Source organism: Ranitomeya variabilis, chromosome 6 (genome assembly GCF_051348905.1).
Source record: "Ranitomeya variabilis isolate aRanVar5 chromosome 6, aRanVar5.hap1, whole genome shotgun sequence".
NCBI lineage: Eukaryota > Metazoa > Chordata > Amphibia > Anura > Dendrobatidae > Ranitomeya > Ranitomeya variabilis.
This window is the reverse complement of record NC_135237.1, coordinates 431,279,355-431,300,479: the sequence shown is the minus strand read 5'-3', so window position 1 is coordinate 431,300,479 and position 21,125 is coordinate 431,279,355. Positions and strand designations below refer to the sequence as shown.

Sequence of the window (21,125 nt, the reverse complement as noted above, 5' to 3'; positions counted from 1 at the left end):
AACTGCATGGAGCATTATATGGGGCATCTATGGGGCCATAACTGCATGAAGCATTATATGGGGCCATATTTGCATGGAACATTATATGGGGCATCTTATGGGGCCATAATGAACTGCATGGAGCATTATATGGGGCATCTATGGGGCCATAACTGCATGGAGCATTATATGGGGCCATAACTGCATGGAGCATTATATGGGGCCATAACTGCATGGAGCATTATATGGGGCCATAACTGCATGGAGCATTATATGGGGCCATAACTGCATGGAGCATTATATGGGGCCATAACTGCATGGAGCATTATATGGGGCCATAACTGCATGGAGCATTATATGGGGCCATAACTGCATGGAGCATTATAAGGGGCATCTTATGGGGCCATAAAGAACTGCATGGAACATTATATGGGGCATATTTGTATATGGAGCATCTTATAAGGCCATAATGAACTGTATGGAGCATTATATGTGGCTCCTGATTCAATATGGATATTCAAAAACACTTAACCTACTGATGTCTCAATTAATTTTACTTTTATTGGTATCTATTTTTATTTTTGACATTTACCAGTAGCTGCTGCATTTTCCACCCTAGGCTTATACTCGAGTCAATAAGTTTTCCCAGTTTTTTGTTGCGAAATTAGGGGGGTCGGCTTATACGCGGGTCGGCTTATACTCGAGTATATACGGTTTCTCATCATGTGGAGTAGTGCAGGAGAACTTTAAGTGGGATTAACTAAACTTTATGCAACTATGTTTTTGAGTCCAGGTTGCAAAGATTCTCTCATTATTCAACTTTTTTGGATACAGTGAGGAGTCCTTTCCTGGCTGTCCCATTCACACAAAAAGCAAAGGTACTTCGTGTATCCACTTTGATGCCCAAGGAGCAAAGAAAACTTTCAGATCACAACATATTGACCATCCTTGATCCTCATAGTTAAGATTCTCGAGAATAAATTCTAAATTCTCATAGCATTCCTTCAAATCACAGAATACCCTACAAGCAGTGAAGCATACTGTACCTGCTACCAATGTGCAGTAGCTCAGCTTTCAAACTTTTTTTTTTTAATGAATCACTAGAGTCTACACTCGGTCACATTGTACTTAATGTTAAGTAATGTTCTTTCCATCAGCAGAATTCCTTTTCTCTGCTTCTATACCATGAAATTCCATTTCTAACCAGTCTATTGACACAAATAATTCACCAAAGGTCATGCATAAGCGGTAAAACTACAGTGCAAGAAAAAGCCTATGGAGTCAGTGTTTGTGAAAAACAACTGTACATGATGGAATTTTTTCGATATTTTTACTGAGCTCAGAGATTGAAAAGTAAAAAGCTTTTTTTATACTTTCAAACAATTTTTACTTTGCAGACCTGTGTTATTTTTGCCTCTTTTTTGTAAAATATAGGTTCATTTTTTACAGTTACTTTTATATTCTTTTATCTTGTGGAAAATGTAAAAAAAAAAGGAATTTTCTTTAGTTTTTTGATTACTACTTTACACCCACAAAAAGATTATTAAAAACAGTTTTTATGCTTTTTTTCCCCTCTTGTGTTTTCATTTATATTACACACTGTGCCGGCTAAAAAAAAAAGGTTTTAACCCCTTCACCCCTGGGCGATTTTCCTTTTTTTTTTTTTTCCCTTCGTTCTTCCAAGAGCTATACATTTTTTATTTTTCTGTCAATATGGCCATACGAGGGCTTGTTTTCTGCAGGACGAGTTTCACTTTTAAATAAGACCATTTATTTTAGCATATAATGTACTGGAAAACAGAATAAAAAATTTGAAGTGCGCTGAAATTGCAAAAAAAGTGCAATTCTACAATTGCTTTTTTTTGTTTTTTTAGTTACAATTCTCACTATACTATTTATTATTATAGCACCATTTATTCCATGGCACTTTACATGTGAAAAGGGGTTTACATAACAAAAAACAAGAGCAATAATGTTGATCAAAACTGACCTGGCAATAATATTCTCCAGGTCAGTACAAGTATGCAGATGCCAAACATGCAGCAACCTTAAACCCAAAACAGTGTGGTAAATATGGAAGAGTGATGAAGCAATCCAATAAGTAAAAACATTTTTTAATTGAAACATACTGTATATACTTGAGTATTACCTGACCCGAGTATAAGCCGACCCCCCTAATTTTGCCACAAAAAACTGAGAAAACTTAATGACTCGAGTATAAGCCTAGGGTGGGAAATGCCAGCTACTGGTAAATTTCAAAAATAAAAATAGATACCAATAAAAGTAAAATTAATTGAGCCATCAGTAGGTTAAGTGTTTTTGAATATCCATATTGAATCAGGAGCCCCATATAATGCTCCATACAGTTCATTATAGCCCCATAAGATGCTCCATACAAAATAGGCCCCATATAATGCTCCATACAGTTCATTATGGCCCCATAAGATGCTCCATATACAAATGTGCCCCATATAATGCTCCATGCAGTTCATTATGGCCCCATAAGATGCTCCATATACAAATATGCCCCATATAATGTTCCATACAGTTCATTATAGCCCCATAGATGCTCCATATACAAATATGCCCCATATAATGTTCCATACAGTTCATTATAGCCCCATAAGATGCTCCATATACAAATATGCCCCATATAATGCTCCATACAGTTCATTATGGCCCCATAGATGCTCCATATACAAATATGCCCCATATAATGCTCCGTACAGTTCATTATGGCCCCATAGGTGCTCCATATACAAATATGCCCCATATAATGCTCCATACAGTTCATTATGGCCCCATAGATGCTCTATATACAAATATGCCCCATATAATGCTCCATACAGTTCAGTATGGCCCCATAGATGCTCCATATAACAATGTGCCACATATAATGCTCCATACAGTTCAGTATGACCCCATAGATGCTCCATATAACAATGTGCCACATATAATGCTGCTGCAATTAAAAAAAAAATGACATACTCACCTCTCGTCGCTGCTCCTCAGCGTCCCGTCTCTCTGCACTGACTGTTCAGGCAGAGGGCGGTACGCACACTAATACGTCATCGCGCCCTCTGACCTGAACAGTCACTGCAGAGGACGCGGAAGATGGAGCAGCGCCGACGCTGGAACGAGTGACAGGTGAATATTTAATACTCACCTACTCCCAGCGCGGTCCCTGGCAGCTTCTCCCGGACAGATGGTCTCCGGCGCCCGCAGCTTCTTCCTGTATTGAGCAGTCACTGGTACCACTCATTACAGTAATGATTATGCGGCTCCTTCCCTATGGGAGTGGAGTCCATATTCATTACTTTAATGAGCGGTACCACGTGACCGCTGAACAGGGGAAGAAGGTGCCGGTGCCGGAGACCATGGGACACGCAGGGACCGCGCCAGGAGCAGGTGAGTATGTGACAGTCGTCGCCGACCCCCCCGCCTTCCATGACTCGAGTATAAGCCGAGGGGGCACTTTCAGCCCATTTTTTTGGGCTGAAAATCTCGGCTTATACTCGAGTATATATGGTAGCTTTAAAAAAACAGAAAGTGCCGTAAGAGGGAAGCTGAAAAAGTCAATGGGAGAATTTGAAAATTGGGGTATAATAACAGTACAATGACCCCCCCCCCCATACCATGGTCCCTTGAAGAACCCAAAACCAACAAGAATCTCCCTTAGCAGTGGTGCATAAGCACATGGAAAAATATAAAAGTATCCAAGAGATAGAGGTGGTCTCAGTTAGAAAAAAAAAGATCTAGTAGAGACTTCGTTTCACACATCAGGTTTTTTGCATCAGGCACAATCTGGCGAATTTGTAAAAAAACAGATCCGTTTTTTTTCCACCGGATCAGTTTTTTTCTCAGAGTTGTATTAGCGCCAGATTGCGCCTGATGTCCCAACGTTTCATCCGTTTTTTGCCGTATCAATGAAAAATTAGTTTTCCAGCAGACGAAAACATCCAGAGCAATGTTTTTTCTGTCCGGCAGAAAATCGCACAACGACTGATCCTGCCAAAAACGTATGAAACGCAGGTATAAATGGCCGAATCAGGCGTCCGGATCCAATTTTTAACAAAAATCAATCAATCTCTCTAGGAACAGGAAGTGACTGTATTCCCGAGTGAAAAACAAAAACAGATCCAGCAGAAAAACGAATCCATCGCTTCAGTTTTTCACTACTTGCGACATATCCATTTTTCAGAAAATTAGCCGGATTGTGCCTGAAACAAAAAACCTGATGTGTGAAAGTAGCCTTAAAGACATCAGAATCCACTATATATGCATGAGATCTCCCATAGTTCCATAGTCATAAATGGAATAAACCCTAAAACTTAGAGCTGAAATACACTATGCAAAGAAAAAGTGCATTGATAGAAAAAGAAGCTGGCGGTGAAACGAGCGTTGGGGCGAGTGGACGCTAAGCGGATCATTGCTGGTGGTCGTATCTCTCAAATATACAGGTACACTTTAAACCATTTTGTATTATTCTATCTTGAAGTTTTGTCAGTGCTTCCCAATCTGTATAAACAATCAGGAGGGTCAGTTATGGTATCTGTATCAGATCACTTAGTGTGCATAGGTTGCTATGAATGCCATTGGTGCGAGTCCTGTGTACAAAGGACAATGCACTGATGAGAATGATGATATTTTGCGATGTGCTGATCATTTCACCTGATGAACAAGCATTTTGTTGGTTCATCAGCAGCCTGTTTATACAGCAAGATCATTGGGAAATGAGCATCTACGATTATCATTCAGTGTAAAAGAAGCTTAATAGTTTTTAAAAAAGACCCAGTGGCAGCTGTGAAAATTGCAAGATTACTATTTTTTGTAACATGCAGACAGTGAATGAAAGAAAAATCAAATTGGCAAAATTAGTAAAAAGGTTTTCAGTTTCCTGATTTTTTTCAATTTTATTGTGACTGTAGAGAACGTGATTTTACAATGGTCTTGATTATTCCCAAACCAAGTACACCACTTTAGTGACAAAACAACAAAAATGGATGCAACATGGATGAGCCTATAAAGGAAAAATAAATAAATTGGTCCGTTTTCTCACAAATGGTAACATGCTCTGTAGTCTGAAGGCTTGTTGGTACGTTTTTATTAGTATTGACAACTTAGATGAAAAAGCTCTACAGCTTTGAATAGGAAAACATCATAACATACCTTCAGAAAAGGCACTAGATAAGGCTGTGGTGAGGACTTCAGCTCCTTGTACAATTTTGTAGTAAATTCTTCCGGTTCAAGTTTTGAATCCTTGAATACGAAAAAGATATAAAATTAATAAGAAATTCACAAGGTCTGAGCACATGAACCAACTCTGCAGTTGCTTTCGTGGTCATTTTGTTTTAAAGCCTTGACATTCGATATCACAATTGCTTAAAGAGAGTCCATAACCCAAAAGACTAACTACATCACTTATACAGGTGTATAAGGGACTTATCCCCTATAAAAATCAAACTAATATAGCTTTTAGTGGTTTACCTGACAAAACAATTTTGTATGGCCAATGGGCTCAGTGCTGTTACGCTCCTGAAATTCCATACAGTTTCACATGGTACACATAACACAATTTAGGAGCCCTGTTGCTGGATTATACACATTTGGCTAAGACTCTATATTTCTAACAGTGGCATAAGGTAAAAATGAGAAGTGAGACACAAATCAGAAGTCCTGACACATGTGATGGATCTGTTTTACATCAAATCTTAGGAGTCCTTGACTTGAAACGAGTACGGCCAGGTTGACATTAATTTTTTTCTTTACTGAAATATTAAGCAGTAGATCTTGCTATTCCACCAGCAAACCAGAATCTATTGGAAATTATCCTCACACATTTCTGGGTGTTTTACATTTAGAAAATGAATTAATTACATTTAATCAGAACAAGAAAGTCTTACAAGCAAGTTTTTCACTAAATTTTTGACGTTTTGCCCCATGGTTGGTGACTGAGGTCCACTTGATGCCAGTTTTATTAATGTTGCAAGAAAATTCTTGCACTTCTTCACATTATCCAGGATGTCCTAGTTAAATGACAAAAAATGGTAATTAGACCTACCGGTAATTGTATTTCCAGGAATCCATCCTGACAGCACCATGGAGGATGTCGTCCTTATCCATAATGGGACAGGAAAAACGAGGGGTTAAAAGGACCCTCCCCTATCACCCTTCAGTGCTTTTCAAAGTAACACATCTGGATGGATGCAAAAATAAGGTTTATTCCAACAAAATAATCAGTCATACAAGTGTTACATCACATGAGTATACATATCAAAGATTAGGGAGGGAGCTAATAGTGCTGTCAGGAAGGATTCCTGGAAATAAAATTACCGGTAGGTCTAATTACCGTATTCCAGGTCACCACCTGACAGCACCATGGAGGAATACCAAAGGAGAATGGTATTAGGGTGGAACTACTGCCGAAAGCACCTTTCTACCAAAAGCTAACTGTGTTGATACTACATCTAGCTTATAATGTTTTGAGAAGGTACTAAGGCTGGACCAGGATGCAGCTTTGCAGATTTGTTCTGCCGAAGCCCCCCCTTTCTCTGCCGTGGCCATAGCTCTAGCTGAATGGGCTCTAAGATCAACCGGGGAACCCTTTCCTTGCGCTTCATAAGCTAAGCTAATTGTAGATTTGATCCATCTCGCAATGGTTGCTTTAGATGCTTTTTTCCCTTTATTTGAGCCCCTAAACTGGACAAACAGATTGTTATCCTGTCTCCAGGGTCTAGTTGAATCAAGATATTTGAGCAGTGTTTCCCTAACATCCAGATTATGGTAAAACCTTTCCTTCTGATTTTTAAGGAACTGACAAAAAGAGGGAAGAACAATTTCCTGATTCATATTTGAGTCTGAGACAACTTTCGGGAGAAAGGCTGGATCGAGTCTTAAGACTAGTCTATCATCGAATATTTGTAAATACGGATTCTGGATGGATAAAGCCTGTAATTCTCCCAGTCTCTTTGCTGACGTAATTGCCACTAAGAAAGCAGTTTTAAGAGAAAGTTTACTGATCTCTATGCTCCCTGCTAAATCATACGGGTGTTCGCATAGATTAAGGACCAGGTTAAGGTCCCAAGGCGGTACCGATCTCCTAATTAAAGGTTTAGTCTCTGAACTGCCCTAGAGGACCGACTTATCCAAGGGTGAGATGACAGAGGGGAATCATAAAATACACTCAGGGCTGCTACCTGGACCCTCAAAAGTACTAGGTCTAAGCCCTTTCCTGAATCCTGACTGCAAAAATTCAAGGATCTTGGGAATATCAGGATGGTCAGTATCAACTGTCATTTCCCCACAGTAACTGCAAAATAGTTTCCATATTTTTGAATAAATAGCAGACGTCACAGGTATCCTACTGGCTTGAAGAGTAGAAATAACATCATCAGACAGTCCCTTTGCTTTTATGACCTGCCGTTCAGGATACAGGCTGCCAACCGCAGAGCTTCTGGGTTTTGGTGTAGAACCGGGCCCTGATGAAGAAGATCTCTTCTTTCCGGCAACAGGAAGGGTTCCTCTTCTGATAACTTTCTTAGTAAGGGAAACCAACTGCTCTTCGGCCAAAGGGGCGCTATGAGAATGACTTTGGCTCTGTCTTCGCAAATTTTCCTGAGAGTTCTTGGAATCAGTGCCAGAGGAGGGAATGCATACAGCAACCCGCTGTTCCAGGGATGTGAGAAGGCATCGATCCCTGCTGGGCCTCCCCAAGGATTTAGGGAGTAAAAAGTTCTGACTTTTGCATTCCGTCTGACTGCGAATAGGTCCACATCGGGTTTTCCCCAACGTTGACATAGACTGCTGAAGACTTCGTTATTCAGTTCCCACTCTGTTGTGGCCACCTCTCTTCTGCTCAGGAAGTCTGCGAGCTGATTTTTGGTACCTTCCAGATGTACTGCCGAGATCGAAAGTACAGACTTTTCTGCCGATTTGAAGATTCGTTCTGCAAGGTCTTGTAACACTATATGTCTTGGACCACCCTGATGGCGAAGGAATGCTACGGTTGTTGTATTCGTTATAATAGATGAATGTGGATATCAGAGTATCTCTGTGTGGAAACTTCCTGAAGAAGAAGCCATGAGCTTCGAAACGCGTTGAATAAACCACCCGAACACCTTATAACTATATCTGGATCCATTATTTGTCGCAGCAGCGCGGATTTTATCCACATTCATCTATTATAACGTCTCTAAGAGGTCGCAGCGCCGACCTGTGGATCTGCAGCAGCTGACAAACTACACGCCTTTACTGTGTACCACCAGGTGAGCAGTTCTCTCATAATTGATTAGAAGCAATCCTGAGGATAAGACCCTATTTGCGCTTTTTTTGTCTCCTACTTTTCTATACTAACGGTTGTTGTATTGTCTGAGAAGATTTTCACATGCCTGTTCTTTACTAAAGACTGGGCGGCTGATAAGACCTTAAAGACTGCGTGTAGTTCTCTGTAGTTTGATGATCTTCTGCTGTCCTTCTGAATCCATCGTCCCTGAAAGTATCTTCCTTAGCCATGATCTCCCCAGCCTTGTTGACTTGCGTCTGTCGTGACCGAGACCTCCGGGGTTTGAAGCCACGTCACACCGACTTGGAGATTTCTGGGAAGAGTCTACCACTTCAAGGATTTTCTGACCCGAGGAGACAGTCTTAATCCTTGGTTTAGCGAGCTTTGCTTTCCATCCCAGGATGCAAGGACTTACTGCTGCAATCGCCGAGAATGAAACTGACTCCAGTTCACACAAGGAATGCAGGCAGTCATCAATCCCAAGATCTTCATTGCGTCTCTGATAGAAATTCGGCAAATTTGGGCAAATAGATGAACCTTTTCTAATATGCCCGTTAGCCTCTCTTCTGGCAGGTAAGACATTCTTGCTTCTGAATCTAGTATAACCCCCAAGAATTTTATTTTTGGTTTGGGTACTAGATCTGATTTGGTCCAGTTTATGATTCATCCTAGTGTTTTTGCAGTGTGGAGATCAGAGATTGACAGTTGATTCTGAGCTGGCCTACAGAGTCTGCTGCTATTAGAAAGTCGTCTAGGTAAGTTATCACCGTAATGTTTTGATTCCTTAAATAAGCAACTACTTCCACCATGAGCTTCGTAAATACCCTGGAGGCTGATGCTAGGCCGAAGGGGAGGCAGCGAAACTGGTAGTGGTAGATTTGTTCCCCCTTTTTTTACCGCAAACCTCAGAAACTTTTGGTGGTCTGGGTAAAATGGCACATGGTAGTATGCACTCTTTAGATCTAGAGAACACATTATCACACCCTTTCCTAACAGAGGAATGGTGGACCGAATCGACTCCATTTTGAACCTTTTGTATTTAACTAATTTGTTTAAATGCTTTAGGTTTATCATTGTTCTGGCCTCTCCCGATGGTTTTATTATCGAGAAGAGATTTGAGTAGTGACCTCTGCGTTCTTCTCAAGGGGGTACCGGAACAATTGCCGCTATGTCTAGGAGGTCCTGGATATCTGACCACATAGGGGAAGCTGAATTTAGATGGGAGCTGGAAAGGAGGAATCTTTCGGGAGGGGGAGACGCAAACTCTATTCTGTATCCCTGGGAAATAACCTGTAAGACCCAAGGGCTTGTGGTAATTTCCTGCCATCCCCCTAGAAACCCGGATAGTCGGCCCCCTACTTTGATGGCGTCATTTCCTTCGGAAGCTAGACCCAGAACCTGAGTAGCTCGAGTACTTATTCTTGACTCTGCTCTCCCCCCTTCTGATACCTCCATCTATCTTGCTTCCCTTTCCCCCTGTAATCTGTTTTTTGATTATAATGGGGTCTACGAAAGGGCTGAAATCTTTTTGGCTTTTCCTCTGGAAACCCTTTCTTTTCATCTGAGGCATTCTCCAAAATATCATCGAGAACAGGTCCGAAGACTCTGCCTCTGGAAAAGGGTATAGAACAAAGCTTGTTCTTAGAGTGCATATCTCCCGACCAGCTCTTAAGCCAGATAGCTCTTCTGGCTGCATTAGATAGGGATTGACTCCTAGCTGCAAATCTAACCGATTCTGCAGAGGCATCTGCCAGAAAAGCAGTTGCCAATTTCAAAAGAGGAAGGTATTTTAATATAGTTTCTCTAGGAGTTTTGGCTGATAACTGATCCTGGAGATCATCTATCCACAGATGTATGGAACAAGCTACCAATGTCGCAGCTATATTTGCTCCTATGATCGCTGCTGAACTCTCCCAAGCCCTTTTTAAGAGGCCATCTGACTTCCTGTGCATAGGCTCTTTTAAATTAGAGGAGTCCTCAAAAGGAATGGCTGTTCTTTTGGACACCTTAGCCAGCGGGATGTCTATTTTGGGAATATCTACCCATTCCTTGACCTCTTCTGGGTCAAATGATAAGCGGAGTCTAAAGTCTCTGGGGATCGTTAGTCTTTTTTCCGCCTACTCCCATTCCTCTAAAATCATAGAGCGGATATGGGAGTTTACCGGGAAGACCTTTGAAGTCTGGGAGCGTAACCCCCCAAACATTTCATCCTGTACAAAACACATCGCCTGAGGCTCTTCAATCTGCACAGTCTGTCTTATTGCTTCTAGAAGCTCTTCCGTGTCCCCAGCGGAAAACAAATATCTCCTTTTCTCCTCCTCCAGCTCTGATTTGCAAGGGGTCGGGGTCCACCGAGGAAAACTTTTCCCTTGGTCTCTTCCTGGATCTCTCTGAATGTGAGGGTTGAGGGAGTACCAGCCCTGATACCGAGGCCTGAACTTCCTCTCTTATAATGGCTCTCATATTAGACATAAGAGATGCCTACTCCTCTCCCACAATTCGGCTGGTGCACGTCTCACATAGGGCATTTCCTATTTTTGCTTGGTTTCTTTACAATCTTCTCTGGCAAGGAGGACACCTACAAAATATAATAGTAGCTGCTACTGTGGAACTGCCTCTATGTGCACTTAGGGGCTTCTATTCTGTCACTTACGTGTCCCAGGTTCTCCTGCCCCATATCAGTCTTAGCCATATCCTCCATCCTGAGGATAGCTTGAGGATAGCCTATGCTTTGTTTGTCCCACAGCCCCCTTACCTTTTTATGCTTTGCTTCATGCTTGCGGTGCTCCCGCGCCATCCATCCGCTCCAGAAGTACTCCTTCATGGAGACGCCGGCCCGCCCCCTTTGGCCGCGACCTGGAAGTAAGCCATCTGACCTCCTCCGGAAAGGCCACGTGGAGATGTACCGCATCAGCAGAGGCGGTCCGGAGCCCGCTACTCTTGGGGCGCGACGGACGGGTCGAAAGCCCCCAGCAGGGGGAAGCGACCCTCGGACCAGGAGCAGCGCTGCACTGGTAGGCTGAGGGACCCTCGGGCGGGTGTCGGCCTGTGGGTGCCTCACTGTGTGAAGGGAGAATCCGAGCCCCCCCGATCCACACCTCCCGCTCAGAACGGTCGGTCTTTCACTCTCGACGGTACTACACACAATGGGACAGGAAAAACACTGAAGGGTGGTAGGGGGAGGGTCCTTTTAACCTCTCGTGTTTCCTGTCCCATTATGGATACGAAGGACGTCCTCCATGGTGCGGTCAGGTGGTGAGCTGGAAAAATTGATTAAGGTGCACATTCCAAGGTAGTAATTTTAAGTACAGTGGCATGTACATGTATACATTTATCTTTTACATGTTAAAAATTACAAAAAAAGGAAAATACTGTGATGCAAAAGTTTTGGCACCCTTGAAGATTTGTCTGCTCAGATAACTTTGACCTTAATTAACATGTTAGGGTTATGGCTTGTTCACTATTTTTATGTAAGGCCAGGTGATGAAAAGTTCCCAGCTTTAAAAAAGCCAGCCTCCTCTAATCTTGTGCCAAAATACAGCAGCCATGGGTCCTTCAAAACAAATGCCTAGCGCTCTGAAAATGAAAATGGTAGAGGCCCACAAAGCAGGCGTAGGCTATAAGAAGATAGTAAAGTTTTCAAGTTGCCCTTTCTGCAGTTTGAAAAGTAATTTAGAAATGGCAGTGAATAGGAATAGTTAAAGTCAAGATAAGGTCTGGAAGACCAAGCAAAATTTCAGTAAGAGCTACTTGTAGGATTGCTAGAGAGGCAAATCAGTACTGCCGCTTGACTGCAAAAGACCTTCAGAAAGATTTATCAGACGATGAAGTTGTGTTACATTTTCTACTGTTCAGAGACAACTGCACGAATATGGCCTTCATGGAAAAGTTATCACAAGAAAATCTCTCCTGCATCATGAGCATGAAATTCAGCTTCAGAAGTGTGCAAAAGAACATATAACACAAGCTTGATGCATTTTGAAAACAAGTCCTGTTGACTAGTGAGGCTAAAATAGAAATCTTTGGCCATAATGATCAAAAGGTATGTGTGGAGAAAAAAAAAAAAAAAGGGACAAAATTTCAGGAAAAGAACATCTCGCCAACCATTAAGAATGGGGGTGGATAAATCATGCTTTGGGGTTTGTGTTGCAGCCAATGGCACGGGGAATATTTCATGGGTAAAGGGAAGAATAGATGCAATGAAATTTCAACAAATTCTTTATGCAAACATAACACTATCGGTAAAAAAGCTGAAGTTTAAAAAAAGAATGGTTTCTACAAATGGATAATAATCCTAAACACACGTCAAAATCCACAGTAAACTACCTCAAAAAGCGCAAACTGAAGGTTTTACCAAGGGCCCTCACCGTCCACTGATCTGAACACCACTGAAAATCTGTGGCTAGACTTCAAAATAGCAATGCTGCAAGATGACCCAGTAATCTCACAGAACTGGAAGAATTTTCCAAGGAAGAATGGATGAAAATCCTTGAAAGAATTGAGAGACTCTTGCCTGGCTACAAAAAGCATTTTCAAGCTGTGATACTTGCAAAATAGGATGCCAAAACTTTTGCATTGTCCCATTTTCCTTTATGTAATTTTTAACAGGGCTGTGGAGTCGGTAAGCCAAACCACCAACTCAGACTCGGACTCCACAATTTCCCTGACTTCCGATTCCACAGCCCTGCCTCACTACAGAGCATGTACATAAAGTACAGCACAGATTCATCTCAACTAAAAGCAGAGATCCTTAGATAACAGAACAGACATGTATAGGACATTTTATAACTTTCCGATATTATGAAAGCCGTGCACATCCGGCACTGAACTACTGAACCCAATGTATTATATATTTTATCAGTCGGTTCATTTAACCCCTTCATGACCCCAGCTTTTTTCAGTTTTGCGTTCTCGTTTTTTGCTCCCCTCCTTCCCAGGGTCATAACTTTTTTATTTTTCTGTCAATCTGGCCATGTGAGGGCTTATTTTTTGCGGGACAAGTTGTTCTTTTAAACAACATCATTGGTTTTAGCATGTCGTGTACTACAAAACGGGAAAAAAAATCCAAGTGCGGTGAAATTGCAAAAAAGTGAAAACCCTAACTTGTTTTTTGTTTGGCTTTTTTGCTAGGTTAACTAAATGCTAAAACTGACCAGCCAATATGATTCTCCAGGATGTTACGAGTTCATAGACACCAAACATGTCTAGGTTACGTTTTATCTAAGTGGTAAAAAAAATTCCAAACTTTGCTTAAAAAACAAAACAAAAAAAAGCGCCATTTTCTGATACCAGTAGCGTCTCCATTTTTCGTGATCTGGGGTCAGGTGAGGGCTTATTTTTTGAGTACCGAGCTGACATTTTTAATGATACCACTGTTGTGCAGATACGTTCTTTTGATCGTCCGTTATTGCATTTTAATGCTGAGCCTATCGAGTGGTGCCAGCTTCTAGCCTCCCATGGAGGCTATTGAAGCATGGCAAAAGTTAAAAAAAAATAGTTTTTAAAAATATGAAAAAAATTAAATAAAATTAAAGTTTAAATCACCCCCCCCTTTTGCCCCTTCCAAAATAAAACAAAGGACATGCTTGTATTCCCTATAAAATAACAGCTGTAAGGCCTCTCTTATAACTCTGCAATGCGCGGTTCTTTTATTTACCCTCCTGGAAATGTATAATTAAATTGACATTAACCCCTTCCTGACATCTGACGTTATAGTACGTCAGATGTCGGGTCCCCTGCTTTGATGTGCGGGCTCCGGCGGTGAGCGCACATCAAAGTCGCGACATGTCAGCTGTTTTTTACAGCTGACATGTGCGCGCAATAGCGGCGGGTGAAATCGCGATCACCCGCCGCTATTAACTAGTTAAATGCCGCTGTCAAACGCAGACAGCGGCATTTAACTACCGCATCCGGCCGTGCGGCCGGATATGAGCGCATCGCCGACCCCCATCACATGATCGGGGGTCGGCGATGCTTGTACATTGTAACCATAGAGGTCCTGGAGACCTCTATGGTTACTGATCGCCGGTGGCTGTGAGCGCCACCCTGTGGTCGGCGCTCACAGCACACCGGCATTTCTGCTGTGTAGCAGCGATCTTATGATCGCTGCTGCATAGCAGAGCCGATCGCGTTGTGCCTGCTTCTAGCCTCCCATGGAGGCTATAGAAGCATGGCAAAAGTAAAAAAAAAAGTAAAAAAAAATGTGAAAAAAATAAAAAAAAATATAAAAGTTTAAATCACCCCCCTTTCGCCCCAATCAAAATAAATCAATAAAAAAAAACCCCCAACCTACACATATTTGGTATCGCCGCGTTCAGAATCGCCCGATCTATCAATAAAAAAAAAGCATTAACCTGATCGCTAAACGGCGTAATGAGAAAAAAAATCGAAACGCCAGATTTACGTTTTTTTGGTCGCCACGACATTGCATTAAAATGCAATAACGGGCGATCAAAAGAACGTATCTGCACCAAAATGCTATCATTAAAAATGCCAGCTCGGCACGCAAAAAATAAGCCCTCACCTGACCCCAGATCACGAAAAATGGAGACGCTACGAGTATCGGAAAATGGCGCAATTTTGTTTTGTTTTTTGCAAAGTTTGGAATTTTTTTCACCACTTAGGTGAAAAATAACCTAGTCATGTTAGGTGTCTATGAACTCGTACTGACCTGGAGAATCATAATGGCAGGTCAGTTTTAGCATTTAGTGAACCTAGCAAAATAGGCAAGCAAAAAACAAGTGTGGGATTGCACTTTTTTTGCAATTTCACTGCACTTGGAATTTTTTTCCCGTTTTCTAGTACACGACATGGTAAAACCAATGATGTCGTTCAAAAGTACAACTCGTCCCACAAAAAATAAGCCCTCACATGGCCAAATTGATGGAAAAATAAAAAAGTTATGGCTCTGGGAAGGAGGGGAGTGAAAAACGAAAACGGAAAAACGGAAAAAGGTCCGGGGGTGAAGGGGTTAAGGCAATACCCTTCCCCATGTCAGGGAAAAGTGCAATTAGTGTGAATTTAAAAACATGCCCCATTGACAAAGTGAATAGACACTTTCAGTCATAAATGTGTTCACACATTTTCAGGAGTAATAATGGAGAAATTACACACACACAGAATTAAAGAAAAGTGCTCCAGAACGTTTTTTTCTTTTAATAAGGAATACCTGAAAGCAGAGCATAATGGAACCCTGTTCAATAAAGGTACAAGGTGGGAAAATCCCTATAAATATATATAGGCAAAACAAAAACTTTTAGGCACATGCACAACCCATTTAACGGATTGACTAGTAACTCTACCCTACAAAAACCGACCCATGTTGTCCCCCATCAAAAGGATTGTAAGGGATCGGAAAACTGAGGCCCCCACCAATCCAGAGAACAAGGGCTCTAAAAAGCTCTGTGTGAATGAAGAGGCCACGCCATTCATTCTTAATGGAAAGGCCGTCAATAGCCAAGCTTGTCTGAAACACCCCCAGCAATCGGAAAGTTACCGTCCTTCCAATAAAAAGGGGATAACTTCCAAACTTGAGAATATCACAAGTAGGCTGCATTAGAAGAACATATAATGCTTACTGTGGTACTTGCAGGCTGTGCTTTACTCAGATGCTCAGTTTTGCACACATTGGAGGCTGCCGGAGGAACGCTTGCTTGTATTTGCACTGATCGGGTATTTTCTCTCATAGAAGAGGTAACCAAAGGAGATATGCTGGAAACTATGATTGATGTCCCAACTGGAGTAGTTGCACTGCAAACATTACTGCCAGCTATCTTGAAAGTAGAGCCACTAGTACCGGTCTGATGTCCACCAGATGGGATGAAGGCTTTGACTAGATTTGCTGTTGCTTGTTTAGCAGGAGTGGGTATTGCAGAGGCAGCAGTAGCCCCTAGTACGGGGGAAGGACATACATTTGCAGTCGGCATCACAATTGAACTGCAAGTATTTACTGCAATGGGTGTAATTGGAGCTAGAGAAGATCTAACAGGTAACACAGCGACAGTGCTGGAATTTAAGGCCAGAGCAGAAGGGCTTGTAATGCCCATTGTGGATGGAGACGTGGTTGTGACAGCAGGTGAAGTGCAGGTAATGGCTGCAGCAGAAGGGGCAGAGGCTCGGATTATCACTGTAGAGGCCGCTTGGCTATTAGCTACTGTTTGTGGAGCAGTGCAAATCCTAACCAATGTAGGAACGGAAACGGAGGCATTTGTTTTAGAAGCTACAGATGAGGAAACCTTGACAATTCCACTTGATGCAGCAGTAGACTGTAACAGAAGAAAGACATAAGGAGAATGCCAAATGCACAATCAAAAACACAATCTTCTTCATATAATTACAAAAAATATTTGAAACACTAACTCAGCATAAGTTTAGAATACACTCTAGAAATATATAGGTGCCATAAAGTGTATGGGGATGATGGAAACAGCTGTCTGATGCACTTTGTCATCTTGAAAGACTTTAAGGGAACCGGTCAGGCCCAATAACACTATTAACCTGCAGCTATGGGGTTAATGAGCACATTAATAGCATTACGAATGTGCCCGGCAGCAAAAATATATTTCATTTTCTTCAGCGTGCTGCACTTTCAGTACAGTAGTCTGACACCTTCATAACACTATTAATGTGCAAAGTAATCCTATATCTGCAAGTTAATAGCGTTACCAAACATGACAGGCTCCCTTTAAGCCCACATTCACATGGTCAGTATTTGTAAGCTAAAACCAATCAGAGGAAAAGTATAATAGAAACACGTCACCACTTCTGTATTTTACACCCACTCATAGTTTTAGCTTACAAATACTGATTAGTGATGAGCGAATATACTCGTTACTCGAGATTTCCCGAGCACGCTCGGGTGTCCTCTGAGTATTTTTTAGTGCTCGGAAATTTAGTTTTTATCGCCGCAGCTGAATGATTTACATCTGTTAGCCAGCATAAGTACATGTGGGGGTTGCCTGGTTGCTAGGGAATCCCCACATGTAATCAAGCTGGCTAAGATGTAAATCATTCAGCTGAGGTGAGGAAAACAATCTCCGAGCACTAACAAATACTCAGAGGACCCCCGAGCATGCTCAGGAAATCTTGAGTAACGGGTATATTCGCTCATCACTAATACTGATGTAAAATACTCAAATACTGAAGGTGTCCTCAGTGGTGAAAAAGCATACATGCTGGACTGCCGATTTATTCTAACCCCTCTTCACCACAATCGAATTGTAGAAGAAATGGGAGCCTCAAAGAATGAAGTAACAAGTGAATAATATCTAATTAAACTTTCATAAAATTGGATAATAGGGAATATCCACACTAAGGCTATGTGCACACATCAGGATTTCTTGCAGAAATTTTCCTGACAAAAATCCGGACATTTCTGCCAGAAATCCGCGTGCGTTTTTTTGGCGGTTTTTGCGTGGATTTTACAAGGATTTTGCGCGTTTTTTTTGCGGAATTTTTGTGGATTTCTCCTGTCACTCCAAAATCATGGGAAATCCACAAAAAATCCGCAAAAAGAATGAACATGCTGCATTTTTTTCCAGATTGCGTTTTTTATGCGGAAAAAACGCAACATTTGCACAAAAAATGCGGAATGCATTCTAAATGATAGGATGCATCATGTATGCGGATTTTGTGCAGAATTATAGCGTTTTTATTGGGGAATTCCGCAAAAAAAAAGCAAAAAATCCGGAAGAAATCCTGACGTGTGCACATAGCCTTAAAGAGGTTTTCCCCAACTTTGACATTGATGGTCTATCCCCGAGGTCTCAAACTGCATTCCTCGAGGGCTGCAAACAAGTCATGTTTTCAGGATTTCCTTGTATTACACAGGTGATAATTTAATCACCTGCACAGAATGATTCCAGCACCTTGTGCAATGCTAAAGAAATCTTGAAAACACGCATGGTTCGAGACCCTGGAGGAATGCAGTTTGAGACCCCTGGTCTACCCTTAGGATCACAGTAATCACAGTCTCCTTTGAAGCTCTATTACAGGCAGGGTTACAAAGGAGTTCCGTAATGACAAGCACGGGGGTCATCAGCGGACCCTCGGCTGTCATGACAACCTATCGGCAACCCGTGATCACGTCATGGGCGCGCCGATGGGTGGATGCAAGGACATGCGTGCTCTTTGGTGTGAGTTAAATGATGCTGTAAGATTAACAGCAGGATTAAACAGGTTAATCATGGGTGGGGCACTGCTATACCCGCAATTGTTAGCGGCAGGTCATGATTAAGGCCGGGATCACACATACGCGAGATATGGCCGAGTCTCGCAGGTGAAAACCAAGCTCTAGCGCCGGCACTCCGGAGCGGAGCGTGCAGCCGCACAGCAATACATGGAGCTGCACGCTCCGTTCCGGACTGCCGGTGCCAGAGCTGGGTTTTCACCTGCGAGACTCGGCCGTATCTTGCGTATGTGTGATCCCGGCCTTAATACACAGCAATCAGCCGGGTATGGGGCAGGCTCACTGCGCAAGCCCGCTCCATACAACCACTTCCGACTTGCGCTGTATATATACGGCGCATGTCGTGAAAGTGTTAATGTTGTAAGTCGTGTTTTAAGCAGTCAAATGAAAAAAAAAAAAACTAAAAAAACTTAAGTCCAATAAAAATATGCACACAAAAATACGTTTTTTTTCCTCCAGATTCAGTAGAACTTTTTCCTCATCAGTATAGCCTGATCAGGCTATATTTTTTATTGGATATTTTCATTGGTATCATTTTGCTATACATACCATGTTTTGATCTATATTTTTAAAGGTGTTCACCATATGGAATAAAGACTTATTTACTTACTGGTAATGGGATTTTTCAGAACCCAGGACCGCACCACGGAGAGAGGGGATCCGTCCATCAAGAACAGGAAACCTACAGAATAAAAGGGCAACACCTCTCCCTTGCAACAGTTGGATTACAGAGCAGGAGATGGTTATGTGGCGCCCCTAGGGGTATTTGCCACAAAAATAGTTATTAACACTAAATACAAATACTAAAATAGCAAGACTGCACTACCATCTCCGGCCAGAAGAGGGAGCTCCAGAGACTCCCCTTGATCTATTCTGGTCTGGGAAAAGGACTGGCAGTTGGGTTGAGGAGCTGAAAGTGAGAGGTCGTATAACTGAACTCCTAACAGCCCTATGACGGATTATAGGCCCGTAATACCCATAGTAAGAAAAGAGGAATAGAGAAAAAGGACATTGTGAGAACCGGGTAGCAATAACCTCTACCCAGAATAGGCGCAGAGACGGATACCGGATCCGTGGCTATATTCATTATACATAATACAGCAACCGGAAGGAAGTGAGGTGATATCAGCTTCACCAGGGTAAGACGCAGCAACAGACACAGAGTTCAGCGGTACTCCCAGAGGGGGTAAGCCGACAAAAAAAGGACTCGGGTTGTCCGTCGAACCAGAGCACAGAAGAGACAGATTGGGTCGGCAGCCAGTTCACAAACAGCAGCAGGGCCATACAGAAACTGCGCATAATAAGAGGTGGAAATCCTGACAGGATCGAAGTAATTCAGAGTTCTTAAACAGACTCTGGTGACAGTATTGGTTGCAAATCCCTCTTTGTTGAAGTAAACTGGTTAAACGTTTCAGCGCCTCAGTCTTTCATTTGGACAATAGCCATCGATCCAGGATCGGGGTCACCACAGCTGAGAGGACCTGCTGCTGATCAAGTAAGTGTCTGTTCCTTCATGATATCCCTTACATTGTGCATCGCCTGAGGCCACAGCACCGGGTCAAGCCACTAGTGACACTCCCCTCAAGAGCCGGACCTCTTTGATCTGGTGCTGGGTACCTCGGTCTCCCGGGCGTTACAGTTACTACAACAATTCAAACATCAACACCATAATGCCTTAAACACCCTGTGACTTAACAGGAAAAAACAAAAGTGTGCTCACCCACACGTGATTGGGAGAGAACATAAGGATGATGTCATGGGTTCTGAAAAATCCCATTACTGATAAATAATCCCATTACCTCTTTTTCCATAAACAATGACAGCACCACGGAGAGATATAGAATTCAGGGAGGAACCACAGCCTGCAGAACCTTTCTCCCAAAGGTAAAATCAGAGGGGGAGCCAAGATCCAATCTATAGTGCTTATGGAAAGTTGAGGGAGAAGACCATCTTGCTGCCTTACAAATCTGCTCAATGGAAACATCCAACTTCTCCGCCCAGGAGGTTGCCACTGCTAGTGTAATGAGCTTTTAACCCTTCTGGAACAACATTCCCACTCACCAAGTAGGCTAAACTGGTGGCCTCCCAAATTCACCTAGCTATATTACATTTGAGGCCTTACGCCCCTTAAGTCCCTGAAAAAAAAAAAAGAGCTACCCTTTCTCCAAGCCTGTGTGACTGACAGTTGCTCAACCAGACATTTCTTTACATACAATATATGAAGCTTCCCTTCCTTAGAATTTTTTGGGTTGGTACAAAGATGGAAAGACTACCTCCACCTCCTGAGACCTAAAAAAACAGGTAGCTATTTTAGGCAGATAGTAACTCTGAAAACAGACCTGGCTTATCTTCTAGGATCTGGGTGAAGGGAAAGCCTACAGGCAGGGCATGAATGTCACTAACACTGCAAGCTGAAGTTAAAGCCACTAACAAAGCAGTCTTAAATGAGAGGACCTTAAGTAACTGATTCTAGGGGCTGAAATGGAGAGTTGGTCAGAGCTGTTAGAACCAAATTCAAGTCTCAGGGGGGCAATTTCTGCTTAAAAATGGGCCTAGATCAAAAAGGAGGCCCTAATAAACTGGGAGACCGAGCGACAGCAAGCGCACCCCCCCCCATCCCCCCAACAGCCTTCCTACTCTGATATAGGATAGAAATTAAATGGGAAAATCCTTTCTCCC

The 21,125-nt window shown here is 42.4% G+C and overlaps 1 protein-coding gene across 3 annotated transcripts in view; it reads right to left on the bottom strand.

The window, feature by feature from the left end:
- The window catches only part of TAF4B (TATA-box binding protein associated factor 4b), a 188,443-nt gene that overhangs the window by 131,058 nt on the left and 36,260 nt on the right, over positions 1–21,125 (bottom strand). For all 3 annotated transcript variants that reach the window (XM_077270385.1, XM_077270382.1, XM_077270383.1), the window contains exons 4-6: positions 15,838–16,524; positions 5,883–6,005; positions 5,149–5,238 (exon numbers count right to left, since the gene is read on the bottom strand). In XM_077270385.1, coding sequence (XP_077126500.1) covers positions 5,149–5,238; positions 5,883–6,005; positions 15,838–16,524 — 900 coding nt within the window. The remainder of the gene's footprint in view (positions 1–5,148; positions 5,239–5,882; positions 6,006–15,837; positions 16,525–21,125) is intronic.